This window comes from Psammomys obesus, unplaced genomic scaffold (genome assembly GCF_907164565.1).
Source record: "Psammomys obesus unplaced genomic scaffold, mPsaObe1.curated_primary_1811, whole genome shotgun sequence".
In the NCBI taxonomy this organism is placed as follows: domain Eukaryota; kingdom Metazoa; phylum Chordata; class Mammalia; order Rodentia; family Muridae; genus Psammomys; species Psammomys obesus.
The window spans coordinates 4,369,580-4,391,672 of record NW_026596460.1 but is presented as its reverse complement, the minus strand read 5'-3'; the positions used below and the strand labels follow the sequence as shown (position 1 = coordinate 4,391,672).

Below are 22,093 nucleotides of genomic sequence, written 5' to 3'. Positions count from 1 at the left end.
TCTATCTATCTATCTATCTATCTATCTATCTATCTATCTATCTATCTGTTTGTTTTGAGACAGGATTTCTCTGTGTAGCCTTGGCTGTCCTGGACTCACTTTGTAGACCAGGCTGGCCTTAAATTTACAGAGATCTGCCTGTCTCTCTAAACTTACAGAGATCAGCCTTCCTGAGTGCTGGGATTATAGGCGTGCACCACAGCGCCTGGCTATTTATCTTTCAGTATGGCTTACTAGGGGTATTTCTTCAAAAGGGAAGAGGGCTGGGCAATGACTAGAATGCTAGCTGCCAGCTTCTTTTTGGATTTTTGAGATATGGGTTCACTGTGTAGGCCAGGCTGGTCTTGAAATCTAACTCATGACAATGTCCTTCCAGTGACAGGTTTGAGCCAAACTTGCCAGTTAATTCTTTAGCTTCTGTGTTGATTTGGTGAACAAAGGTAGTTGTCAAACTTCACCAAATATGCTCAAACCCATTCCAAACCTGCAATTTCTCTCCCTTCTGTGTCACCCAACAAGCTGAGTCAACTTTGATTCTGTCTTCCCCACAGTGTTTGAACACAAGATTGTAATATTCTAACTTCTTCCTAACTTCCTAACTAATATTCTAACTTCCATCCCACCTGAATCCATTCTTTGCAGCCTTACAAGAAAGAATGGCGAGCTCTGAATTAGGTCAAATGTGTCCTTCCCCTCTGTATATAATTTAATTAGTTCTTTAATTAGTTCCCGTTGGGATTAGGGGGAAATGAACACCTCTGCCTACATGCTGTCTGGCCTTCCCCAGCTTGTCTCTGCTACTTCATCTCTGGTCATTAACGGTCAAGTACTTAAACAGCCAAACCTGTCCTGAGGCCTTCAGATACAACCTTCCTGTGCTGCAAGCTATCCCTTTATCTTTTCTTCCTCTTCTTCTTCTTTTTTTTTTTTTTTAGAAAGGGTTCTCTTTGTTTCTTTCTTTTCTTTTTCTTTTTTGGCTTTTTGAGACAGGCTTCTTTGTGTATCCTTTGCTGTCCTGGTCTAGCTTTGTAGACCAGGCTGGCCTCAAGCAGGTAGAGATCCCCCTGCCTCTCCCTCCTCAAGTGAGCCATTCTTCCTTTAAATGTTTGTACTACCTCCCCTCTTCCTCGTCTTCAAGGACTCCAATTTTAGTTATATACAAAATTGCCTTGCTGTTGTTTCATGCATGATTTTTCATGCCCTTTATCTCTGTGTGTTTCATTTTTGAGAGCTTCTATCTTGTAACTTTTAAGTTTTATAATCTTTTCTTTTTTTAGAATTTGCAGTTGTTGTATCTAGTTATTTGAAATCTCAGGCATTGAATGTTTTTGAATTTATTGAAGTTTGAGTTTCATCTCCTATATAGTAAAACTATATGTTTCTAATGATATTATTTACTTTGAGTATAATTCAATCAATATATATTCTTTGAATTTTTTTTATAATTTATTCATTGTATATCCCAATGAAGCCCTCTCCATCAACTCTTCCCAGTTCCACCCTCCCTCCTTCTTCCCCCCATCACTTTCCCCTAGTCCACTGAAAGGTGGGGGTTCTCCTCCTCTGCCATCTGTCCATAGCTTATCAAGTCTCATCAGGACTGCCTGGATCCTCTTCCTCTGTGGCCTGGCAAGACCGCATTGCCAGGGGCAAGTGATCGAAGAACTGGCAATCAAGTTTGGAGGCAGCACCTGCTCCCCTTACTCAGCAACGCACATGGAGACTGAGCTGCCAATTGGCTACATATGAGCAGGGGGTCTATATCCAATGTGTGCATGGTTCTTGGTTGGTGTATCAGTCTCTGCAGGACCCCTTGGGCTCAGATTTTTTTAGCTTTGTTGGTCTCCTTGTGGGGCTCCTGTCCCCTCCATGCCCTTCTATGCCCCACACCTCTTCTTCTCCCTGTGCTCTGCGCAAAGTTTGGCTGTGAGTCTCACCATCTGGGTGAGCCTTTCAGATGACCCTGTATAGTAGGCTCCCATCCTATTTCCTCTTTTCCACTGCTTCTATCCTGTTTGCCATTCTGAGTGAGATTTAAGCATCCTCCCTAGAGTCCTCCTTAGTGTTTAGCTTCCTTAGGTCCGTAGATTTTAGTATGGCTATTCTATATTATATCTCTGCTTATAAGGGAGTGTATATCATGGCTGTCTTTCTGTTTCTGGGTTACCTCTCTCATGACAATCTTTTCTAGTTCAATCCATTTGCCTGCAAATTTCATGATTTTCTTGTTTTTAATTGCTGAGTAGTATTGTGTAATTGTACCAAAATTACTGTATTAATTCCTCCATTGAGGGCCATCTGGATTGTTTCCACTTTCTGGCTATTACGAATAAAACTGCTATGGACATGGTTGAACAACTGTCCTTGTTGTGTACTTGAGCATATTTTGGATAAAATTGCCTAGGAGTGGTATAGCTGGATCTTGAGGAAGTGCTATTCCTAGTTGTCTGAGAAAGCTCCAGATTGATTTCCAAAGTGTACAAGTTTCATTCCCACCAGCTATGGAGGAGAGTTCCCCTTTCTCCACATCCTCTCCAGCATGTATTGTCACTTAAATTTTTGATCTTAGCCATTCTGATGGGTATAAGGTGAAATCTCAGGGTTGTTTTGATTTGCATCTCTCTGATGACTAAGGAGGTTAAGCATTTCTTTAAGTGTTTCTCTGCCATTCTATATTCCTCTACAGAGAATTCTTTGTTTAGCTCTGTTCCCCATTTTTAAAAATTGGATTATGTGATTTGTTGCGTTTTAACTTCTTGAGTTCTTTATATATTCTGGATATTAGCCCTCTGTCAGATATAGGGTTGGTGAAGATCCTTTCCCGTCTGTAGGCTGTCGTTTTGTTCTGATGACAGTGTTCTTTGCTTTACAGAAGCTTTTCAGTTTCATGAGGTCCCATTTATTGATTGTTGATCTTAGAGCCTGTGCTGTTGGTGTTCTAATCAGGAAGCAAGCAGAGTATCAAAGCAGATGCTGAGACTCTTAACCAAATTTTGGGCAGAGTGCAGGGAATCCTATGAAAGAAGGGGGAGATAGTGGGACCTGCAGAGGACAGGAACTCCACAAGGATGGCAACAGAACCAAAATATCTGGGCACAGGAGTCTTTTCTGAGACTGATACTCCAACCAAGGACCATTCATAGATATAACCTATAACCATTGCTCAGATGTAGCCCATGGCAGCTCAGGATCCAAGCGGGTTCCCTAGTAAGAGGAGCAGGGGCTGTCTCTGACATGAACTCAAATGGGCTCTTTGACACCCCTCACTCCCCGAGGAGGGAGCAGCCTTGCCAGGCCACAGAGGAAGACAATGCAGCCAGTCCTGATGAGATCTGATAAACTAGGGTCAGATGGAAGGGGAGGAGGACCTCCCCTATCAGTGGACTGGGAGAGGGGCATGGAGATGAGGGAGGAAGGGTAGGATTGGGAGGGAATGAGGGAGGGGCCTACAACTGGGATAAAAAGTGAATAAACTGTAGTTAATATAAAAAAATTAATTTAAAAAAGAAATACTTTATAAGATGTTAGACACCATGACTTTTACTTTTTTCCACATAGTGGTTTGCATGTGTGCTTGCATGTACGTATTTGTGTGTGTGCATGCACAGACACATGTTTTTTTGGCCTCTGAATTAAAGTTTGACTTAAAATTTCCAACTTTACAATGGCATGATGTTATGAAAAGCAGCTCATATTAAGTATAAACTGTACTTTAAATTTTGATCTTTTCCCAAGCCAGTAATATAAGACTCTTTATAATTGTAACTGCCTCATAAGCATCACCAACTGGCATTCTATCATGTTCTGTGTTGCTAATCATGAATGCAAGTATGTGTGTATGTATCTTCTGTATCAATGAACTCTTTAGTAACATATTTTACAGACTGCAATACAATTATTTTTAATATACAATGATGTCTGTACTGTTTACATACAAAATTAAGTTTCCACTATTCCCCAAACAATATAGGGTAACAACTACTTACACATTTGCTTTATACCACATATTTGGTGTTATGGCAACCTAGAGGTGATTCAGAAACATATGCATATGAGAGGCTATGCCTGGGTAATGTGGAGACACTGTGTGTGTGTTAGATTAGTAGCCTTGAGTATGCACAGACTTTAGGATGTGGGCTACTAGAAACAATCTCCCACTGATACTGAGGGACAAATCTGTGTCTGTATGTGTGTGTGTGACTTGAGTTTTATTACTGTAAAATACTTTCATTGTTTTGAAGATCATTTTAAGTTTGATAAAAACCAAAGATACTCCAAATATAAGGTAATTTTTTTAACCTATTATGAGATTATCCCAGTGAATACTCTGGTCTATGTGATGTCCATGAATGATACAGTACATCTTCTCTGGTTGACAGGAATCCAAATTATTCTTGGCCTCAGGTGACCTTTACTTGTAATTTTATCTCTTCTTTTTCATTGGTTCTTTCCTGTCCTATGCAGTTTTCACACTCACACACATACCACGTACCATGACTCATCTGAAGGCCTGAGACGACCTGCCCTGTTGAGAATCACTAGTGTATGGTTTTTGGTTGTGCTCCATGCATCCCTCAGCATTTACCTCTCCACTGGCTCTCTACTTCTGTGTACTCATTCCTTTTCAGCACTGCCCCATGAATTCCACACACTAAATCTTTTTGAATTCTAAATTTTATGTTTCCAAACTCAGAAATACCAGTCTCTGCCCTAGAATATGACACTTTCGTTTCAGATACTAAATTTTGGAAACAATGTGAAGCTCACCTCCTTTTGGTTTTCCCTTCTTGAGGATGACTGTCTTGTAACAACTATGGCCCAATGGCTAAAAGTCATCCTTTGGTAAATTTTTTAAATAGATGTTTAAGATGATAGCAGACTTCTGATACCATTTTCCACAATAGCAGCTGAAAGACTATTAATTTCAGTTTGTTTTCCACTGCCTGAAAAAAGTTACAACTGCTTATATGGACAAACTTAGTTCTTTTTTTCTTCTTGCTTTTAATTATTTGAATTTATTTTATTTTTGAATATCACGAACTTTATTGTAAATGACAGAACCCGTAATCAACTTGCAAATAAATGAAAACATTACCAATCCAAACTAACCAGACTCCAAGTCCACAGGACCCAGTGAGCCTCAGTTCAGCAAACGTGGCTCTTTATAAGCTGAACTCACAAGAACTCTAGACCTCCAATCTCATATTTCCAACTTAAAAAATTTTACCCCAATCTATAGTTCCAGATCACTTGCAAGCCATATTATGCTGTGTTCCTCCAGCTCATAGTATAAAGACTGGGCAAATGATCTTCCTTTCTCTCTCCAAAGTATCTCTTTCTTTAGCAATGACTAAAGTTGCTGAGTGATCACAACACTTTGAAGGTTGAGGCAGGAAGGTTGGCATGAGTTTGAGGCACCTTGGCCACACAGTGAGTTCCAGGATAGCACAGGCTTTAATGTGAGACACTATAACAAATCAGACCTAAACAAGACAAAGTCCCCAGAACTAGTTAAAATGCAGCTTCATTCCATCTGTCTCTAAGTTCAGAATTTTGACCTGGAGTGGAGCCCAGGAATCTTCTGTCTTTGCTGGTGGTCCAGGAGCATCTCTAAAAATAGAGAAAGCTTGATAAACAAGCTTTTTTTCTATTTTGGATGCCTGCCAAAGCTTCTCTGCTACATCTTCAAGGTTTTCCTTTCCCTTCCATAAAAAATTATGCTTCCATTATTACAAAGACTATTTCCAAGTTGGCTTTGACCATTGTTGTTTCTTTATAGTTTATCCATTGCACTTTATCATTTTTATCTCTCACGGGTACAGAACCTCCCACCAGCATCCCTGCTTAGTCTGTGGAGATAACATCAGCGAGAGCAGAGAAACTGCTTGCTGTGTTCGGCTTCCTTTGAGGTCTGGCTGTACTTTCAGAAAATTGGGTTTTCTGTGACTGCCCCTGGGTGGTGGGTTTTGAGATCACTGCCAATTAGAGTGGACACTAACTGTGACTAACAGGTGCACCATGCAGAACTGGCCTGAATCCTGATCAGAGCAAATGGTGACTGTTTGGGCTTCCATTTCTGCAACCTCACAGGCCTTCCCATGGGCAGTTCAGCTGGCTTAGGTCATGCTACCAGTCAATCTAATCAGAAGTGGCATTCTGTCTCAGCTTGAGAGACCTTGTACAAAGGTGAGTAGGGCCAACAGTGAGCACAGCCTCATGAAGGCTTTATGGTCTTTTTTATGGTCTTTTTTTTTTTTAATGCTCCCTTCCCCCCCCCCCAACTCAAATCTAATTTTGCAAATGGTTGTTTAGTGCCTGTAGTCTTTCTACAAAAATGAGTCTTCCACGGTTCCCTCCTTTGGCTCACACCAGGTGGTTGTGGTTTCTGTCCAGTAAGCAAGATTAAAAGGACTGGCTTTCCACATGGTGGCTGCCTTCCTCCACATTGACAGAATTTTTTTTAAAGAGTACAGTAGCATCTTCTAGTCTTGTTTCTATTTGTTGTGTGGTTTTATGTCTTTTCTTATCTTGAAAATTTCATTGTAGATTTTAATTTAAGAGTTGAGGTGGGAGGCCTAGGTTTTCTTGTTTTTTTTTTTTTTTTTTTTTTTTTTACCTCTGGGTTAGTAGATAGCCTCAGCAAAGCATTGGAGGCTCAGAGGTGAGTACGTATCATTCAATCTGGAAGAAATCTGCATCGTGAATTGGTGCTCAGACTTACAACAATGCTAAACATTAAAGCTGATCTCCACCCTTGATATCGGAGCATGAAAAAGCAACCCACAGGGACATGTCTCACTGTCGGCCCTACTCACCCTTTGTACAAGGTCTCTCAAGCTGAGTCAGAGTGCCACTTCTGATTAGACTGACCTGTAGCATGACCTAAGCCACCTAGTCCTCTCACCTCCAGGCAGTAAATGTCTCCCTTCCCAATCAAATCAAGAGGCTGTCTGTCTAACTAGATCAGTGCAAATGCTTAATAAAAATGGGAGTTTACTCTGAGTGCCCCTACTCATTCAACAGCTATGGCAGATGTACACCTCGATTCACACACTCAGGTAATGTGAAAAACATCTTCATGGACCCTGAGCCACTCTACTCTGGACTGTGGTCTGTGTCTCCCTATGCTGCTGTACATGTAAAATGTTATTCCAAGGGCTGTCATGTGTAGTAGGTTCACAATTTTGTGTTGAGCTGTGTTCACACATAGCTGTTCCGGGGTAAGGTAGCCATTGGGCCACAGGATGGACCCCCTAAGCTGCTTCTGCTTCTGCCCTTTTCTGTTTTAAACATTACTTCATGTTAGAGAGAATATTGTGATAGGCAGCATTTCAACTCACTTAGTGTATTTGTAATTGTGCCCCCCATCTGTTCAGATCAGCTGTGTTATGGAGGAATCTATTCCCACCCCCACCGTCCACGGGGGTAGTAAATTCCCCATGAATCAATATACTCAGTCACACAGACACTGTGCTGCAGCTGATAGAGAACTTACCTCTTCTGTTTCTCCTACAGGGTAACTGACCCATGGAGAACATTCAAGGAGACAAAAAAAAAAAAAAAAAATTACGCAGTAACTGTAGTTAAGAGAGCATACTGTCTGAGAGAGTTCAGTTTCCAGCAGCCATGTCAGGCAGCTCACAACTGCCAGTAACTGCAGGGAAATCTGATGGCTGCTTCTGCACTCTGTGGGCATCTTCACCCACATGCGCACAAACCTATATGCAGATTCACGAATATACAATATAATTAAGTGAACTAAAAATATAAAGAAAAGAATAGTAAATGGGGAAGCAAAGAGGCCCCCTTTCTTTCCTTGTTGCCCTATCAGATTTTTTTTTTTTTGTTTCCCCAACTAGGAGAAAGGGCAGCAGCAGCTCATGAGTACTTATGATCTACTGAGAATTTTCCCCCTAATCTTGCCTTTATTGGGTTCATGAGATGGTTTGTCTAGCTATCATATACTATGATTTTTAGAAAGATTAAATGTACTGGCCTGGTGCTATTATTATTTCTTTTGTTCACTCAAGGACTTTGTCTGGGGCAGGAGGGGAGAGATGTCCGTGAGGACAGTTTCTTTTGTCTTATTTTCATATTGTGTCTGAGTCTCTTTTTCCGTTATTTATGTGAGCTCACAGTCAAGGCAGGGTTTTGTATGGGTGTAGTATAGTGGCAGGGGAAGCTGAGATGCTGCCTATGATTTATTGCTGTGATGTGCCTGGAACATAGTTGGACAACTCGTGTTCAGGATTGCCTTAGTGTTCCACTACTTGAGTTTCCAAGCACCAATACCGCAGTGAATATTATCAGGCAGGTGACCTTGATCCAGGCTGACTGTCAGCAGCCATCCTAGAGTATCTGTTCGGGCCTGTCACCCTGTCAAATCCACTTGCCCCAGTGTCCATTTTTCTCATTACACTATCCTGAATAGACTTTGAAGATGGTGGGCCTCCTGAATGGAGTGAACAATATGGTAGTAATTTTCACTCTGTCAGGAGACAAGTAGATCGCTTACGCTATATATTTTTTTTTTGTAATGTTTGACTGCCACCTGGTGGAAGAAATCCTGCTATATGTGTGCCTTAGTTTTGAACAATTTGTTAACTCTGGCTTTGGATGTCTGAGAATATTCTGAAACGATTTTGTTGTCTTAGGCTAATTTATGTAATGGTGTTTCTGGCGAGACATGACATAAAGTCTTGATATTTGCAGGTAGGTTTCACAAATATTTATGCGCCAGATTCATGGTCTTCTAGGCTTGTTCCCAGCCCTGTGTAAGTCTATACCTAGTTTTGAGAACAAGTCTAGGACAGAGTAACAGGGATCCTCACTGTTAGTGGGACCTAGACTGGAGATGTAGAGACCTAATGAACATCCTGCTCTTGGGACAGATTTGCTGGGACTGACTCAAGTGCGATGGATTCCTCATTCTCCTTCATCAACTGTAAGACACATGTGACCAAGAGTGGAGTAGGAAGCTAGCTTTCAGCAATATAAGGCATATGATGAGTTGTCCTTAAGTTCTGCTGAATCAAAGCTATAACTGTACCCCTTCTTTTTTTCTTTTTTTAAAAAATTCTTTATTAATTACATTTTATTCACTTTGTATCCCCCCTATGGTTCCCTCCCTCCTCCCGTCCCAATCCCTCCCTTCCTTCACCCTCTGCATGCGTGCCCCTCCCCAAGTCCACTGATAGGGGAGGTCTTCTTTTCCTTCCTGCTGATCCTAGTCAATTAGGTCTCATCAAGAGTGGCTGTATTGTCTTCTTCTGTGGCCTGGTAATTCTGCTTTCCCCTCGTGGGGAGGTAATTAAAGAGCAGGCCAATCAGTTCATGTCAGAGACAGTCCCTGTTCCTATTACAATGGAATTCACTTGGATACTGAACTGCCATGGGCTACATCTGTGCAGGAGTCTTGAGTTATCTCCATGCATGGTCCTTGGTTGGAGTATCAGTCTCAGGAGAGACCCCTGTGCTCAGATTTTTTGGTTCTGTTGCTTTCCTTGTGGAGTTCCTGTCCTCTCCAGATCTTACTGTTTCTCACTTCTTTCATAAGATTCCCTGCATTCTGCCCATAAGTCTCAGCATCTGCATTGATAATCTGCAGGGCAGAGCCTTTCAAAGGTCCTCTGTGTCAGGCTCCTGACTTGTTTCCTTTTTTCTCCTTCTTCTGATGTCCATCCTCTTTGCCTTTCTGGATAGGGATTGAGCATTTTAACAAGAGTCCTCCCTCTTGATTAGTTTCTTTAGGTGTACAGATTTTAGTAGGTTTATCCTATACTATATGTCTATATGAGTGAGTATATACCATGTGTGTCTTTCTGCTTCTGGGATAGCTCACTCAGGATGATATTTTCCAGATCCCACCATTTACCTGCAAATTTCATGATTTCCTTGTTTTTTATTGCTGAGTAATATTCCATTGTGTAGATGTACCACGTTTCTGTATCCATTCCTCCACTGAGGGGCATCTGGGCTGTTTCCAGCTCTTGGCTATTACAAATAAGGCTGCTACAAACATGGTTGAACAAATGTCTTTATTGTGTACTTGAACCTCTTTTGTAACTGTACCCCTTCTTTATCTTGAGTTGCACAATAAGGTTCATGATCTTTCTGTTATATAGAGCATCCCACCACACGATATCCTCATCAATACCATCATTCACTTGTTTTCCATCAGAGTGAAGGCTGGCTTTTTGGATATAGGTAGGTCAGTGGTCAGTGCCACTGAAGACAGCACTCTAGAGATTTAGCCAGGGCCACATTAGTATACTCTTTCTCCCAGGGAGAAGCCAAAGGAGACATAAGGGAAGTGCCTGAGACTCAACTTTCTCATTAGCTGCCTTGAAAGGCCAGTGACAACCCTAGTGAAACTGCAGGGGGGATTAGCAGGAGGAAAGACCCAGGAAAGCAATTAAAAACTCTGGAGGGTATCCCAGTAGCTGGACATGGCGCAGAACCTTGAAGAACAACTGTGCCTCTGAGCCCAAGTGAGGCAGAAAGAAGTGGCAGAGGTGAGACAAGTCAGGAGATGGAATCTGGAAACAATGGTGGCAGCAGAGGAGTCAGAGGTAGACTGTAGTCAGGTGGCACAGAGCCTCTGCTGGCTCTGGCAATAACTTAATGCCATTTAATTCAGTCTCCTTGTGTTCTGTAGTCATATCTATGAGGCAGAGTTAAAACTACCTGGCTCCTAGTCTTAACCAGGAGGATTAAGACTTAATTGGAGGAGACACCAGAATAAGGTCGTATGAACATGCTTGCTAAATGGTGGTAGCTCCACAAATCCTATTTAGGTGTGAAGGGCATGAGGAGGGGTGTGGTGTCCCATGAGAAGCACAGCTGCCATGTTAATTAAGCATGGCAACCAGGGTCTTTTCTAAGGCAAGCCTGAGTTCTTCTCCTGTCCATTGGCACAGGTGACCTGCCTGGATGGAAGGATGCTTATCTTTAATTACTATCTCCCCTGGGTAAACAATGGAGTTAGCACAGTACTATTTCTGGCTATTGGAATGTCAACACCCAGAGGCTTGCAGGCCACTTCAAACAGTGGGGTAGAGACATGCCAGCTGGCACTGGCTGCACACTGTGCTATGGACGTAGGAAAACACAGGCAGATAAACACTGTAATTAACAATCCTAGAGTGACGGTATGGTCATACAGTAAAAACAGGTGATGGATTTGAAATGCAATCTGAACTTAATCGTTTGGGTGAGGTGATTTCATAGTTGACTAATTTAGCGTACCATCTTTAAAAGCGGCTAATTAAAAAGTCCTGAGGTTATCAATTTGTTGCCTGAACTACAGAAAAATGGGCATGGAAAGATTTTAGTCCAGAAAATTATTGAATAAGGACTTGATTCCCATGTTAGGAGAATATTTTAAATGGAGGTATTTTAGTTGGAACTTTTATCGATGTAGAGGGACAGTTATTAATCATAAATATGTTATCATTAGCATGAATTCACTTTTTCATGCTCGTTTAAGAATGTTTGAAATCCTAACTTGTGGCAGAAGCCCTCAGGAAGAGTAACAATGGATAGAAAGACTAGCAAGGAGGCTGAGGAGTCTTGAACACAGTGTTCAGGGGAGAACATAAAATGAGGTCAGGGAAGGACAGATGCATTTTAGTTGACTGTAAACACTTTTTCCCCCCTTCAAAGCCATTGCAGGCTTTCAAGCAGAGAAATGGATTGATTGGGCATGGCTAAAGCTCGGGAAGATAACAAAGTAGAAGGAAAGACCTCTGAGACGAGGTGAGAGACTGCATTGGCTTGGAACATGGGAAAAAAAAGTGAAGGGTATGAGAAGCGGTTAGTGTCCAGGCACACTTTGAATGAGAGAGAGAGAGAGAGAGAGAGAGAGAGAGAGAGAGAGAGAGAGATTATGTCTGAATGGTTTAGGCAAGAAGAGATGGAAGGACACTTGCAGATCAGGCTGTGAGCTCTCAGCTCCTGCTCCAGCACCATGCCTGCCTGCTTTCCACCATGATAATCATGGAACCATCTAAAACTGTGATCAGGCCCTCCACTAAATGCTCTCTTTTAAAAGTTGCCTTTGTCATGGTGTCACCTCACAGCAATAGAACAGTAATAGACTGAAACAGGTTCTTAAAGGAGCTTAGAGACTGGACAAAAGAACAGCAAGTTTGGGTGGTAGCTGAGAGTGTAAGAATGCACCTTAAAAAGTAACTGTATGCTAATGAGAATGATTTGGACGAATGATGTAAGAGGAAGGGAAGACTGCCGAAGGACTTTTCTAGGGGAGCTAGGGAGCTGTGCATGGTGGAGGAGGAGCCAGGAGTTGGTGTGTAGGAAGACATGGTGTCTCTATAGAGTTCATTTTGACAGCTACGATTTTCATGGTGAAGCTAGGCTATGAAATGAATATGAGCAATGTCAGGGGAGGAACTGGAGGAGACAGCAGTAGTGGAGCAGCCCTTTCGGCCTGTTTCCCACTGACTGTCAAGTAAGCATGTGACGGCATTGTTTGCCCCAGTGTCTGCCTTACAGCTGACACTCAACCTTGTATTTAAGAACTGTTTGTCAACTGGACTGTTGAATTTAATTGTATTTTCTCCTTTATTAAAAGTTAACTCATTGTTACAATGAAATGACACAGGATTAGTATCTGTGTAATATTCTGTAATGAGAGAAGCTCATTTTAACTATATTCTTCCATAAGTCAATTATCAAGTCAAATCCATCTTCATGTAAGAGACTGGACTAGAACATGAAACACCAGTAATATTATAATTTGGCCATAAGAAAATGACTGTAAAAGATATAAGATTAAAATTGCTTCTGATGATTTTAATCAAAGCAGCACAGACACTAGAAAATGGAGTAGACAGGTGTTTTTTCACTCAGACTTCATATTAGTAAAAAAAAAAAAAAAAACTTAGATTTCCTGGAGAGTCAATCAACACAGGTCCATGTAGATTATATTCCAGGCGAGATCCTCATCTAGAGAGTTGGTCCAGGAATAGAATGTGCCCTGCCCCCAATGGAGCAAGTCTTTTCTGTCATAGGCAGATAGCAACCCTGCTGGGCTTTCTTTCTACAGAATAGGATACACCTCCTGAAAGTCAGCAAAGGACTGCTGGCATAGTTTTGAGACACTAGAACATTAATTGGATATTTCTAGGAACTTGAGGCTTCTGTAGGTCCTAATTCATTATAGTCAACACTTATAATACCAGCTCAGGGAGAAATCAGAGCCTTACTGTGAAGTGTGACAAGCTATTAAGCCCTGAAATGAGCATGTGTAATGGCAGCATCTATATGAATAACATTTATATACTTACATGCATGTACCACTTCTAGACATGGTCTAGACAAGAAGTTATAGAAATGATTTACATATACATTTTTCAGATTTATGGCAATTTTTTCCAAAGGGCATTTTTTATGACATAAAAAGTTTAGTTTCTTTGTCAAAAAATAAATTCCTGCTTTTCCACTTGCTGTTAAAAATGAATCTCCTGGCTTCTTACCAATTTAATCTTTTCTTTTTTTTTGTCTCTCTTTTTTTTTTTTTAGTTCATGAATCTCTGTTCACTGCCACTGGCATACAAATATTCACAGTGACCTTGTTGCTTAATTTCTTGCATTGGAATTGAATAAAAACTTGGTCTAAAAGGTCAATTTTAAAATATGCATAATAAATTCCCTGACTAAAAGTGATTTCAGCAAATTTCTGCACCATTTCTCTTTACTTCATTATTCACATAGGTTTCCCTGAATTTTAAGGAGTAAAAATAAAAGAGCAGTGTGTGAACCACTGGGGACAAGGAACTTTTTCCATGAATAGGGAACTAGTGGCAGAATGAATGGGATTTCTATTGTGGAAAGAAAAAGTAAGCTTTTACGTTATTCTGAGAAATTTTTTACTTTTAGGCATTTTTCTATGTTTGTTCATAAAGACATAGTACTGAAAGCCCCATTATGTTGGAGATAACTGGCTTTTAAATTTCATAAGATGCCACTGATTATCGGGTCTATGCAGTAAGATGTGGTGGGATAAGAAAGGAAAATTGGCAAAAAAAGGACAGATGAAAGGATCACTACAAATACAGAAGTCTGTGTGCATTCTGTAAATATCAGTTATCATTATTAATAAAAGTATATTGATAAAACTGTATTGGTAAAAGTGATACATTTTTTATAAGACAGGCTTTTTGTTGTTACTTTTTTGTTTTGTTTTTTGAAAACAGTGTCATGTTGATTCATTTTCCTTGATCTGGCTATATTGCTGAGGATAACCTTGAACTTCTGATTCTCCTTTTCTACTCTTAAATACTGGGATTACAGTTGTGCACCTAGATTAAAGTAGTTTTTTTTTTTTTTATAAATACTCTCTAATGAATACAAATATTCATTAGAGAACAATGATTCAAAAGCACAAGTAATGATGTCTAATGTGGATAATTTAGTTAGAGTTGTATATGTATATATACCGCTCTATACCAAGAGAGCGGACATGGGGTAAGATTATCAATCCTCGTTTAGAAAGACAGATGGGATGCGCATTGAACATATGGCAGGAGTCTACTGAGCGCATTTGAAAGACTCTAACTATCAGTGTTTTCAAAGCAAAGACTCATGACCAAACCTTTGGCAGAGTACAGGGAATCATAAGAAAGAAGGGGAGTTAGTCTGATGAGGAAAGGATAGGAGCTCCACAAGGACCAAATATATCTGGGCACAGGGTCTTTTCTGAGACTGACATTCAACCAAGGACCATGTATGAATGTAACCTAGAACCTCTGCTCAGATGTAGCCTGTGGTAGCTCAGTAACCAATTGGTTTCCCATAGTGAGGGGAACAAGGACTGTTTCTAACAGGAACTCAATGACTGGCTCTTTGGCCTCCCCACCCCCCAAGGGAGGAGCAGTCCTGTTAGGCCACAGAGGAGGGCTTTGCAGCCAGTCCCGAAGATACCTGATAAAACAGGGTCAGATGAATGGGGAGGAGGTCCCCCCTGTTAGTGGACTTGGCAAGGGGCACGGTGGAGATGAGGGAGGGAGGGAGGGACTGGGAGGGAATGAGGGATCGGGACATGGCTGGTATACAGAGTTAATAAAATGTAACTGATAAGAAAAAAATAAAATTAAAAAAAAGATTTATTTATTATGTGTACATTGTTCTGTCTGCATGTACACCTGCTCACCAGAAGAGGGCACCAGATCTCATCATCGATGGTTGTGAGCCACCATGTGGTTCTGGGATTTGAACTCAAGACCTTTGAACAGCCAGTGCACTTAACCTCTGAGCCATCTCTCCAGCGCTATATATCACTTCTTGATCCTAGAATGCTGAAACTAATTTCCTAGACTTAATTTACTCAATACAAATAAAAAGGACAGATTCAAATGGCATGCATGCGCTCTTGTCTTAAGTCTAACTTAGCTAATGACAGCTGCCATCCCGCCTTGAAACTCCAACTGAGACCCTGCTTCAGCTTCAAGGTTTCCAACTCAGAACAATACCTCTTTTAATTTCTTTGTTGTTCTACTTTTCTTTCCCACCCAGCCAGAGACAGTCGCCACCCTACGTCCTTGGTTCTTTTCACCCAAACCACTTGTCCCAAGCTCTGTCATTATGTGCTTTGTGTCTTTTCCTGTCCTTTATTCACTTGCTTTTTTGTAGTCCTTGGTAGGCCTTCTCTCTCCCTCTTTTTTTTCCCCTTACCTTGATCAAAATATTTGCCTTCAATGAGGGTTTGGAGCATGGCCTTGGCCTTGTAGAAAATACTCTCTTCTTCAGCTAGGAACGTGAACAACACTTTTACCAGGTCTGTCCAATGCATAATTAGGACATATGTCTTGAAGATTGAAAAACCTATGTAAGAGAAATATTAGCATATCTGAAGCATAGACATCTCAGGACCATGAGGAAAAAGAACAATGGTTGCTAGAGACTGGGAAATGCACGTGTTCCCTCAGTGTGAGGCAAGGGGGAGGCGTGCTAGCACAGCAGCATATTACATGTCTCCCTGTACCTCCTGCAGCAGACAGGCCTGTTCTAGGAGCACGGGATGGCAGACAACAAGGAAGACAGATGTGCATGTCCTCAGGGGTTTGTAGTCTAGGAAGGAGTCATAATGTTAAACAACTCGACATGAAGTTATTCATTAGGAACAGTTTGGTTACAGAATTTTATCCTTACAATTTTTCATTTTTGTCCCCTCCCCCAAGCACTGTGTAGTATTCACTCAGGCTTTATATTTTGACATTTCAAAGATAAATACTTGCCAAGGTAAGAGTTATAATTTTTTTTTAGCTCTTTAGCTATCAAACTCACTTTTAAAATCTGGACTTATTATTGTATCTTAGAGGTTTTGGTTCTCAGGGAGAAGCTGCAGGTCTGTTCTGAGGATTCCTCCTTCTCAACTATAAACGAGCAGAGGGTCTGGTTCATGTTTTCCGAGTTATTTTCGGGGGTGGAACTCATTTTTATTTTTGCTGTGCACAAAGCCCCTGCTGTTAGCACACAGGGAACAAGTCCTTGGATGTGGTTATTTACTCATTAGCTCTGAGCCAGAGTGATGTTTCCACGGCCTCTTTGCTGGGCTGTCAGCAGAGTGGTTTTGTATACTGTGGGAAAATAACACATTAGCTCTGAACCAGTGGAGCGTCGTCCATCACATCTGCTTGGATAACGGTTTTGAGATGGATTTTGAGGCTTTGGCTGGGGCTCACCAGGAAAGAAAATTATGACTGATGAGCAAAATCTGCTATGGGCAAGGAAGGGCAAATTGTGCTACGTTCGCATGCCAGAAAATGTCCAGCCCTTATACAGGGACTCCCGAGGAAGAAATTGGCCTTGTGGCTTAAATTTTAGTTTGTACAGAGAAATATATTTTTAAAATGACATCATTATCATAAATTAAAGAAATTACTTTATTCTCAGTGTAGGACTCATATTCTTTATGCATTTTTGTTTGTTTCTGAGCTATGCTTTTCAAATGTCCTTATGGGTGCCTTTTAATTTAAGGTAAAATTAAAACATACTTTAGGTTTCAGTATGTGTGTGTTTCTCTACAGACTGGGTTATAAGGTAAATATATTCTTCGTGGGTCATGGTAAACACAGTTTGAAAGTCACCATTGAGACCATAATAATCACAGAACTGTAAGGGAGTGAAGAGCCATCTCTCCCTCTTCAGTGCTTGGCACATTCCATCAGTCTCAATCACATCAAATCTATGGTTGCTTTATTCCAACAGTTCAAAGAGTGCTCAGGGAGGCATGACTGAGCGCAGGAGTGTAAGCAAGGCTGGCTCCACACTGGGGGAGTTGAGAGGTGCATGCCATACATACAAAATCATGAGGCAAAACTCTAGCATTATATCTTCACAGACACCTAAGCGATGTCCACCCCTCCCTGCTTCTCTGAGTAAATGAAAACCTGTAAGTGAAAACCTGCTCTGTCCTTTCTCCAGAAACTAAGGATCAAATTGTATTCCTGTCAGACTTACACCTGATTCCACCCTACCCGCCTATCACACATCTCATAGTCATGTGTGACTCAGTTATTGAAGGATGGTTGCTGTCATCGTAGACCGAGCTGGAGCTTTGGGTAGCCTAATGCCATTTTAGGCAACAGTCACTAGAAGACAGAAGCTACAAGCTGATCAGGAAGGAAGGAACTGATGGAAGTCACGGTTCAGGAGGTAAGAGTAGCTTTCCTAGCAAGCCCAACTTGCACGTTCCCATTATAGCTACAGGGACTAAGGAGGAATTCCTTGAAGGGTTGACTTTCACCCATGCATCTGAGCCCTTACCATTTGCAGGCTCATGTGGTATAAAAACAAACAAACAAACAAACAAACAAACAGAAATAATAGGTGAGCATCTGTTTAGATGATAGAGCCAAACAGCATGGAAAGAGGGAGACTGCTCTTCTGTACTTTGAAGGAGCAGGTGGAGTAGTTCTTCAGTTGTCAGCAGGAACTTTTCTGAGGTTTTCCAGTGTTTCTGGCACGATTCACAGGTGATAAATATCTCATACCCTACCCATCCCAGTATTTACATGTTTACCAAGCATCATTAAAACATAGACACACAGACAGATACACACACACACACACACACACACACACACACACACGCTTTCAGGTTATATAAGACATGTGTTCTTTGATAGTAAATTTTTAAATGATGGACATGCATGTGTGTTTTGCAAGTAATACATATACTTTTAGTTATAAACATCTCAGCAGTCTACAAACTGGAAGTTGCAGACATGGCTGGGCCTCTACTTTCCATGAAGTACAGAGTGGGGTTAAAAGAAGCTGCTGTGAGCCACTCCTGATTGAGACATAACAGACTAGGATCAGAAGGAAAGAAAAGAAGGCCTCCCCTATCAGTGGACTTGGGGAGGGACATGCATGAAAAAGGGGAGGAAGGGAAAGATTGGGAGGGGAGGAGGGAGGGAACTACAGGGGGGATACATAGTAAATAAAGTGTAATTAATTAATAAAAAAATAAAAAAGAAGCTGCTGTGCATCCCAGCTTTGACCCTGTCTCCTCTCCGATTGTGATTTCATTTGTGGCATGTATTGTTTCAGGCAGCAGCAGGAGGTCTCACACTAGCTTTCCTGCTGTCGCTTCTGAGTTAAATGAATCAGTGAGGGGGCGTGGCTGATCCTCTCTCCTGGCAGACTACCATCTGTCTTCTGGGCATGGAAGGGGTGCACGGAGCCTCTGAGCTCTGCATTCGTACTGAGATCTTCAACTATCTGACCCCATCTCTTCCTGCTCCTCAGAGGTTCCTCTACCAGTTCTCTTTATGTTCTCACAGAAGATATGTAGCTCTCTACTGGCTCTCTTTCTCCAGCAACTAGACACCCAGGATGCAAATTATCTTTATTTTTGTCTTTTCTAATTCCTACAAAGTAAGGAACAGTAAGATATGACACTCAATTTTTATTTTTATAGACAGAGCAATAAAGGTCCAAAATGATGAGATATAAATCACTGATCCAGGTCATCTAGCGAGTAATGTCCAGGGGAAAAGGTTAGAGAAAAAACTTAATACTACTACATTGCTGTCTGAAGTCATACATGAGATTTTAATTATGAATTACATCTTCAGTCATCCTTTAAGCAGAAACACTGATTATGAGAGATTAGTCATAATGAAACACAAGTGATAACATTGAACATTTTCTTAGAAACCCATTGTTGACATGCACATTGATAACTGTTTTGATTTGAAATCCAGATTTCAGTATATTTTTATAAAATAATGACAATGATTTTTAATGATTTCTAGTCAGAACTTGGCATTGGTTCAACTGATCCCCTTTCTTCTTCCATTTATGTTTAAGTTTCATACTGTTGTAGCACCAAGAAGTCAGTGACATAATCATGAGATAAATGTAACACGATGGGCAGGCTGCCCTTAAGTCCTGGCTTGTTTGGCAAGATGTGGTTTAACAAGTGGGATAGGAAAGGGTAGGAAGATGAGTAGGGGAGCTCATGAACAGAACTAAAAAATCTGAGCACAGGAGTCTTTCCTGAGACTCATACTCTAATCAAGTAAGTACCATGTATGGATATAACCTAGAACCCCTGCACAGATGTAGCCCATGGCAGTTCAGTATCCAAGTGGGTTCCATTGTAATGCGAACAGGGACTGTCTCTGACATGAACTGATTGGCCTGCTCTTTGATCACCTCACCCTGAGGGGGGAGCAGCCTTATCAGGCCACAGAGGAAGACAATGCAGCCACTCCTGATGAGACCTAATAGACTAGGATCAGAAGGAAAAGAAGACTTCCCCTATCAGTGGACTTTGGGAGAAAAATGTGTGGAGAAGGGGAAGGAAGGGAGGGGTAAGGAAGGGAGGGGTTGGGAGGGGAGGATACAAAGTGAATAAAGTGTAGTTAATTAATAAAAAATTTTTAAAAAGACTATAAAAAAGAAACATGAATAAATTTTAATGCACCAGCAAGCTTATGCTAAATCAGAAACCATATTATCTGCTCTAAAGCTGCGACATGTTAGCCCTTAAGAGTCTGTATCAGTGGTTCTTTCTCACACTCAATGATTACAACCCCTTCCACTGAATAGCTAGGAGAAGTACAGGAAGCAGGCACATGGTGGAGCAGGATGGAGAAACAGGCTTCAGGTGTCTACTCCGCAGCAGGTGGTGTTCATTTATCTCCATTGGCACATTAATTTTCTGGTGATGTCAATCAATATGGTCCATGAATTAACATTTTCGTTTTTAGTGCGAGGTATGTTAAAACGGACTGAATGCTTAGGCTTGCTGGATTCCTCTGCCCAAGCTTTATGGGTTTGTCATGCTTTTCATAAGGACCTCTGCATTTCTAAAGCTCAGAGTGCTTGCTTTCCAGTCTTGAGGGGCTAAAGTAGGAGCAAATCCTAAATAACCATTTCTCATATACCCACAGCCCATGAAACTGCTTGGTTTCAAATTTAACAATTAAGTCAGTGATTCTTTCAAAAGATGAAGTCAAAGTGAAATGGTGCCATTCTATCACGACACTCTGGAAGATAACATGCATTATAGAGAGGAGTCCAGTGTTGGGAGAGACTCAGAGGTAGGCAGCCCTTGCCAGACACACCGGGAAGTGCTAGACTCCCAGGCAACACTGACAACAGCTTTTGGTGCTTCAAAATTAAAGAAGAATTTTAAGGTAAATGGACTGATTAATTAAATAAAAATGATCAAAACTGAATTATATAATGTTCTGATCAACATTAGCTTTTTCACTAGAGTATAATAAAGCTTATCTATTTCAATAGAACACAATTTCTCCTTCAATATAACATTGAGCTAGCATTTATAGCATAAACACCAACATCTTTGTTTTGTGGTGTTGAGCGTTGAACCCAAGGCCTTCACGTGTATGACAAGTGCTCTGTTGCTCAGCTATACCTTAACCCCAACATCCTGAAAGTCCAAGGCTTCCTATGGACAAATTTAGATCCCCACACATCTATGTGGCTGTTCATGTTGAGCAATGAACAACTGGGCAGATCAGGAGACACAGAGGCACAAGATGGATGCCACACTACAGGTTAGCGTTTGATGGCCATGGTCCAGAGGAGCGGGTTGTCAGTTTCCACAGTGACGAGGCCAGACCCATCGTAGGTGTTAGAAGTACTGACCAGTGTTCCAAAGCCAAGCACATCATTTGCTGTGGGGAAGATGAGAAAAAGATTAGTGAAAATGTCACAGAATAGACCAACTTTGTAAACATGTATAATAACAGTTGAGCACATATTTTTATAGAAGTTATACAAAAGCAGAATGGAGGAAACACAGGGTGTAGGGTTTTAAAACCAAGAATTTCTTCACTTTCTTCTCAGATCTTGTCACTGCATCATTCACCACTTTGGGCTATACATTATTACTGATAATACATTTCATTAGCGCCACTCACCTCTTTTTCTTCACTAAGTTCTAAAATCAAAACACCTATCTGTCATGTGCCATTTACTTTCTTGCTTGCCTGAGTAAATTTTATTTATTTTTTGATGGTACCAAAATAACATTTTATAAAACCATTAAACTCTATATGGTACAGTACAAGTCATAGGGGACAGAAAACTAGATGCCTAAAAAAGCATGGAGTTTGGGTCATCATTTTCGTCTCATAAAGAAATACCACAGTGAGCATGGCTTATGTTCTGGAAAGTTAATAGGAACACAAAGGTCAAAGCTGACTTTCAGATCTGCAATAGTGTACAAGTTACAGACTCAGCTCAAGACGAAGGCAAGAGATAAGATTGTCCTTCAAGCTGCTTACCTATGGGAGTAAAGGTGTAGGCTTGAGTCATGCAGCCAGAGCTTGTATGTTTATCACTCTCACACGCATACACGTCTAAGTGTGTATTTTATTTCTAAACCACTTAGCACTTTGGCGCCAGCTAGCACCGTCTGCCTTCCTTATTCACAGCACCTCATTTCTCCAGTGTGACACATCAGGTGGGCCTGCAGCAGACATCCTTTGATTAACAGGATTTTCTTGGTTAAAATGTGAAGAGAAACCATCACGAAGCAGAAACTGCCCTTTCCTTCAAAATGTCACTATGCAGTCCAGTGCTTGAGGGAAAC

The 22,093-nt window shown here is 41.1% G+C and overlaps 1 protein-coding gene across 2 annotated transcripts in view; it reads right to left on the bottom strand.

The window, feature by feature from the left end:
- Positions 1-18,916: 18,916 nt before the first annotated feature.
- Tpk1 (thiamin pyrophosphokinase 1) overlaps positions 18,917-22,093 on the bottom strand; it is a 368,986-nt gene continuing 365,809 nt past the window's right edge. The window contains exon 8 of one of the 2 annotated variants that reach the window (XM_055598333.1): positions 18,917-21,173. In XM_055598333.1, coding sequence (XP_055454308.1) covers positions 21,055-21,173 — 119 coding nt within the window. In that variant the 3' untranslated portion in view covers positions 18,917-21,054. The remainder of the gene's footprint in view (positions 21,174-22,093) is intronic. The other variant, XM_055598332.1, reaches the window with a different exon arrangement.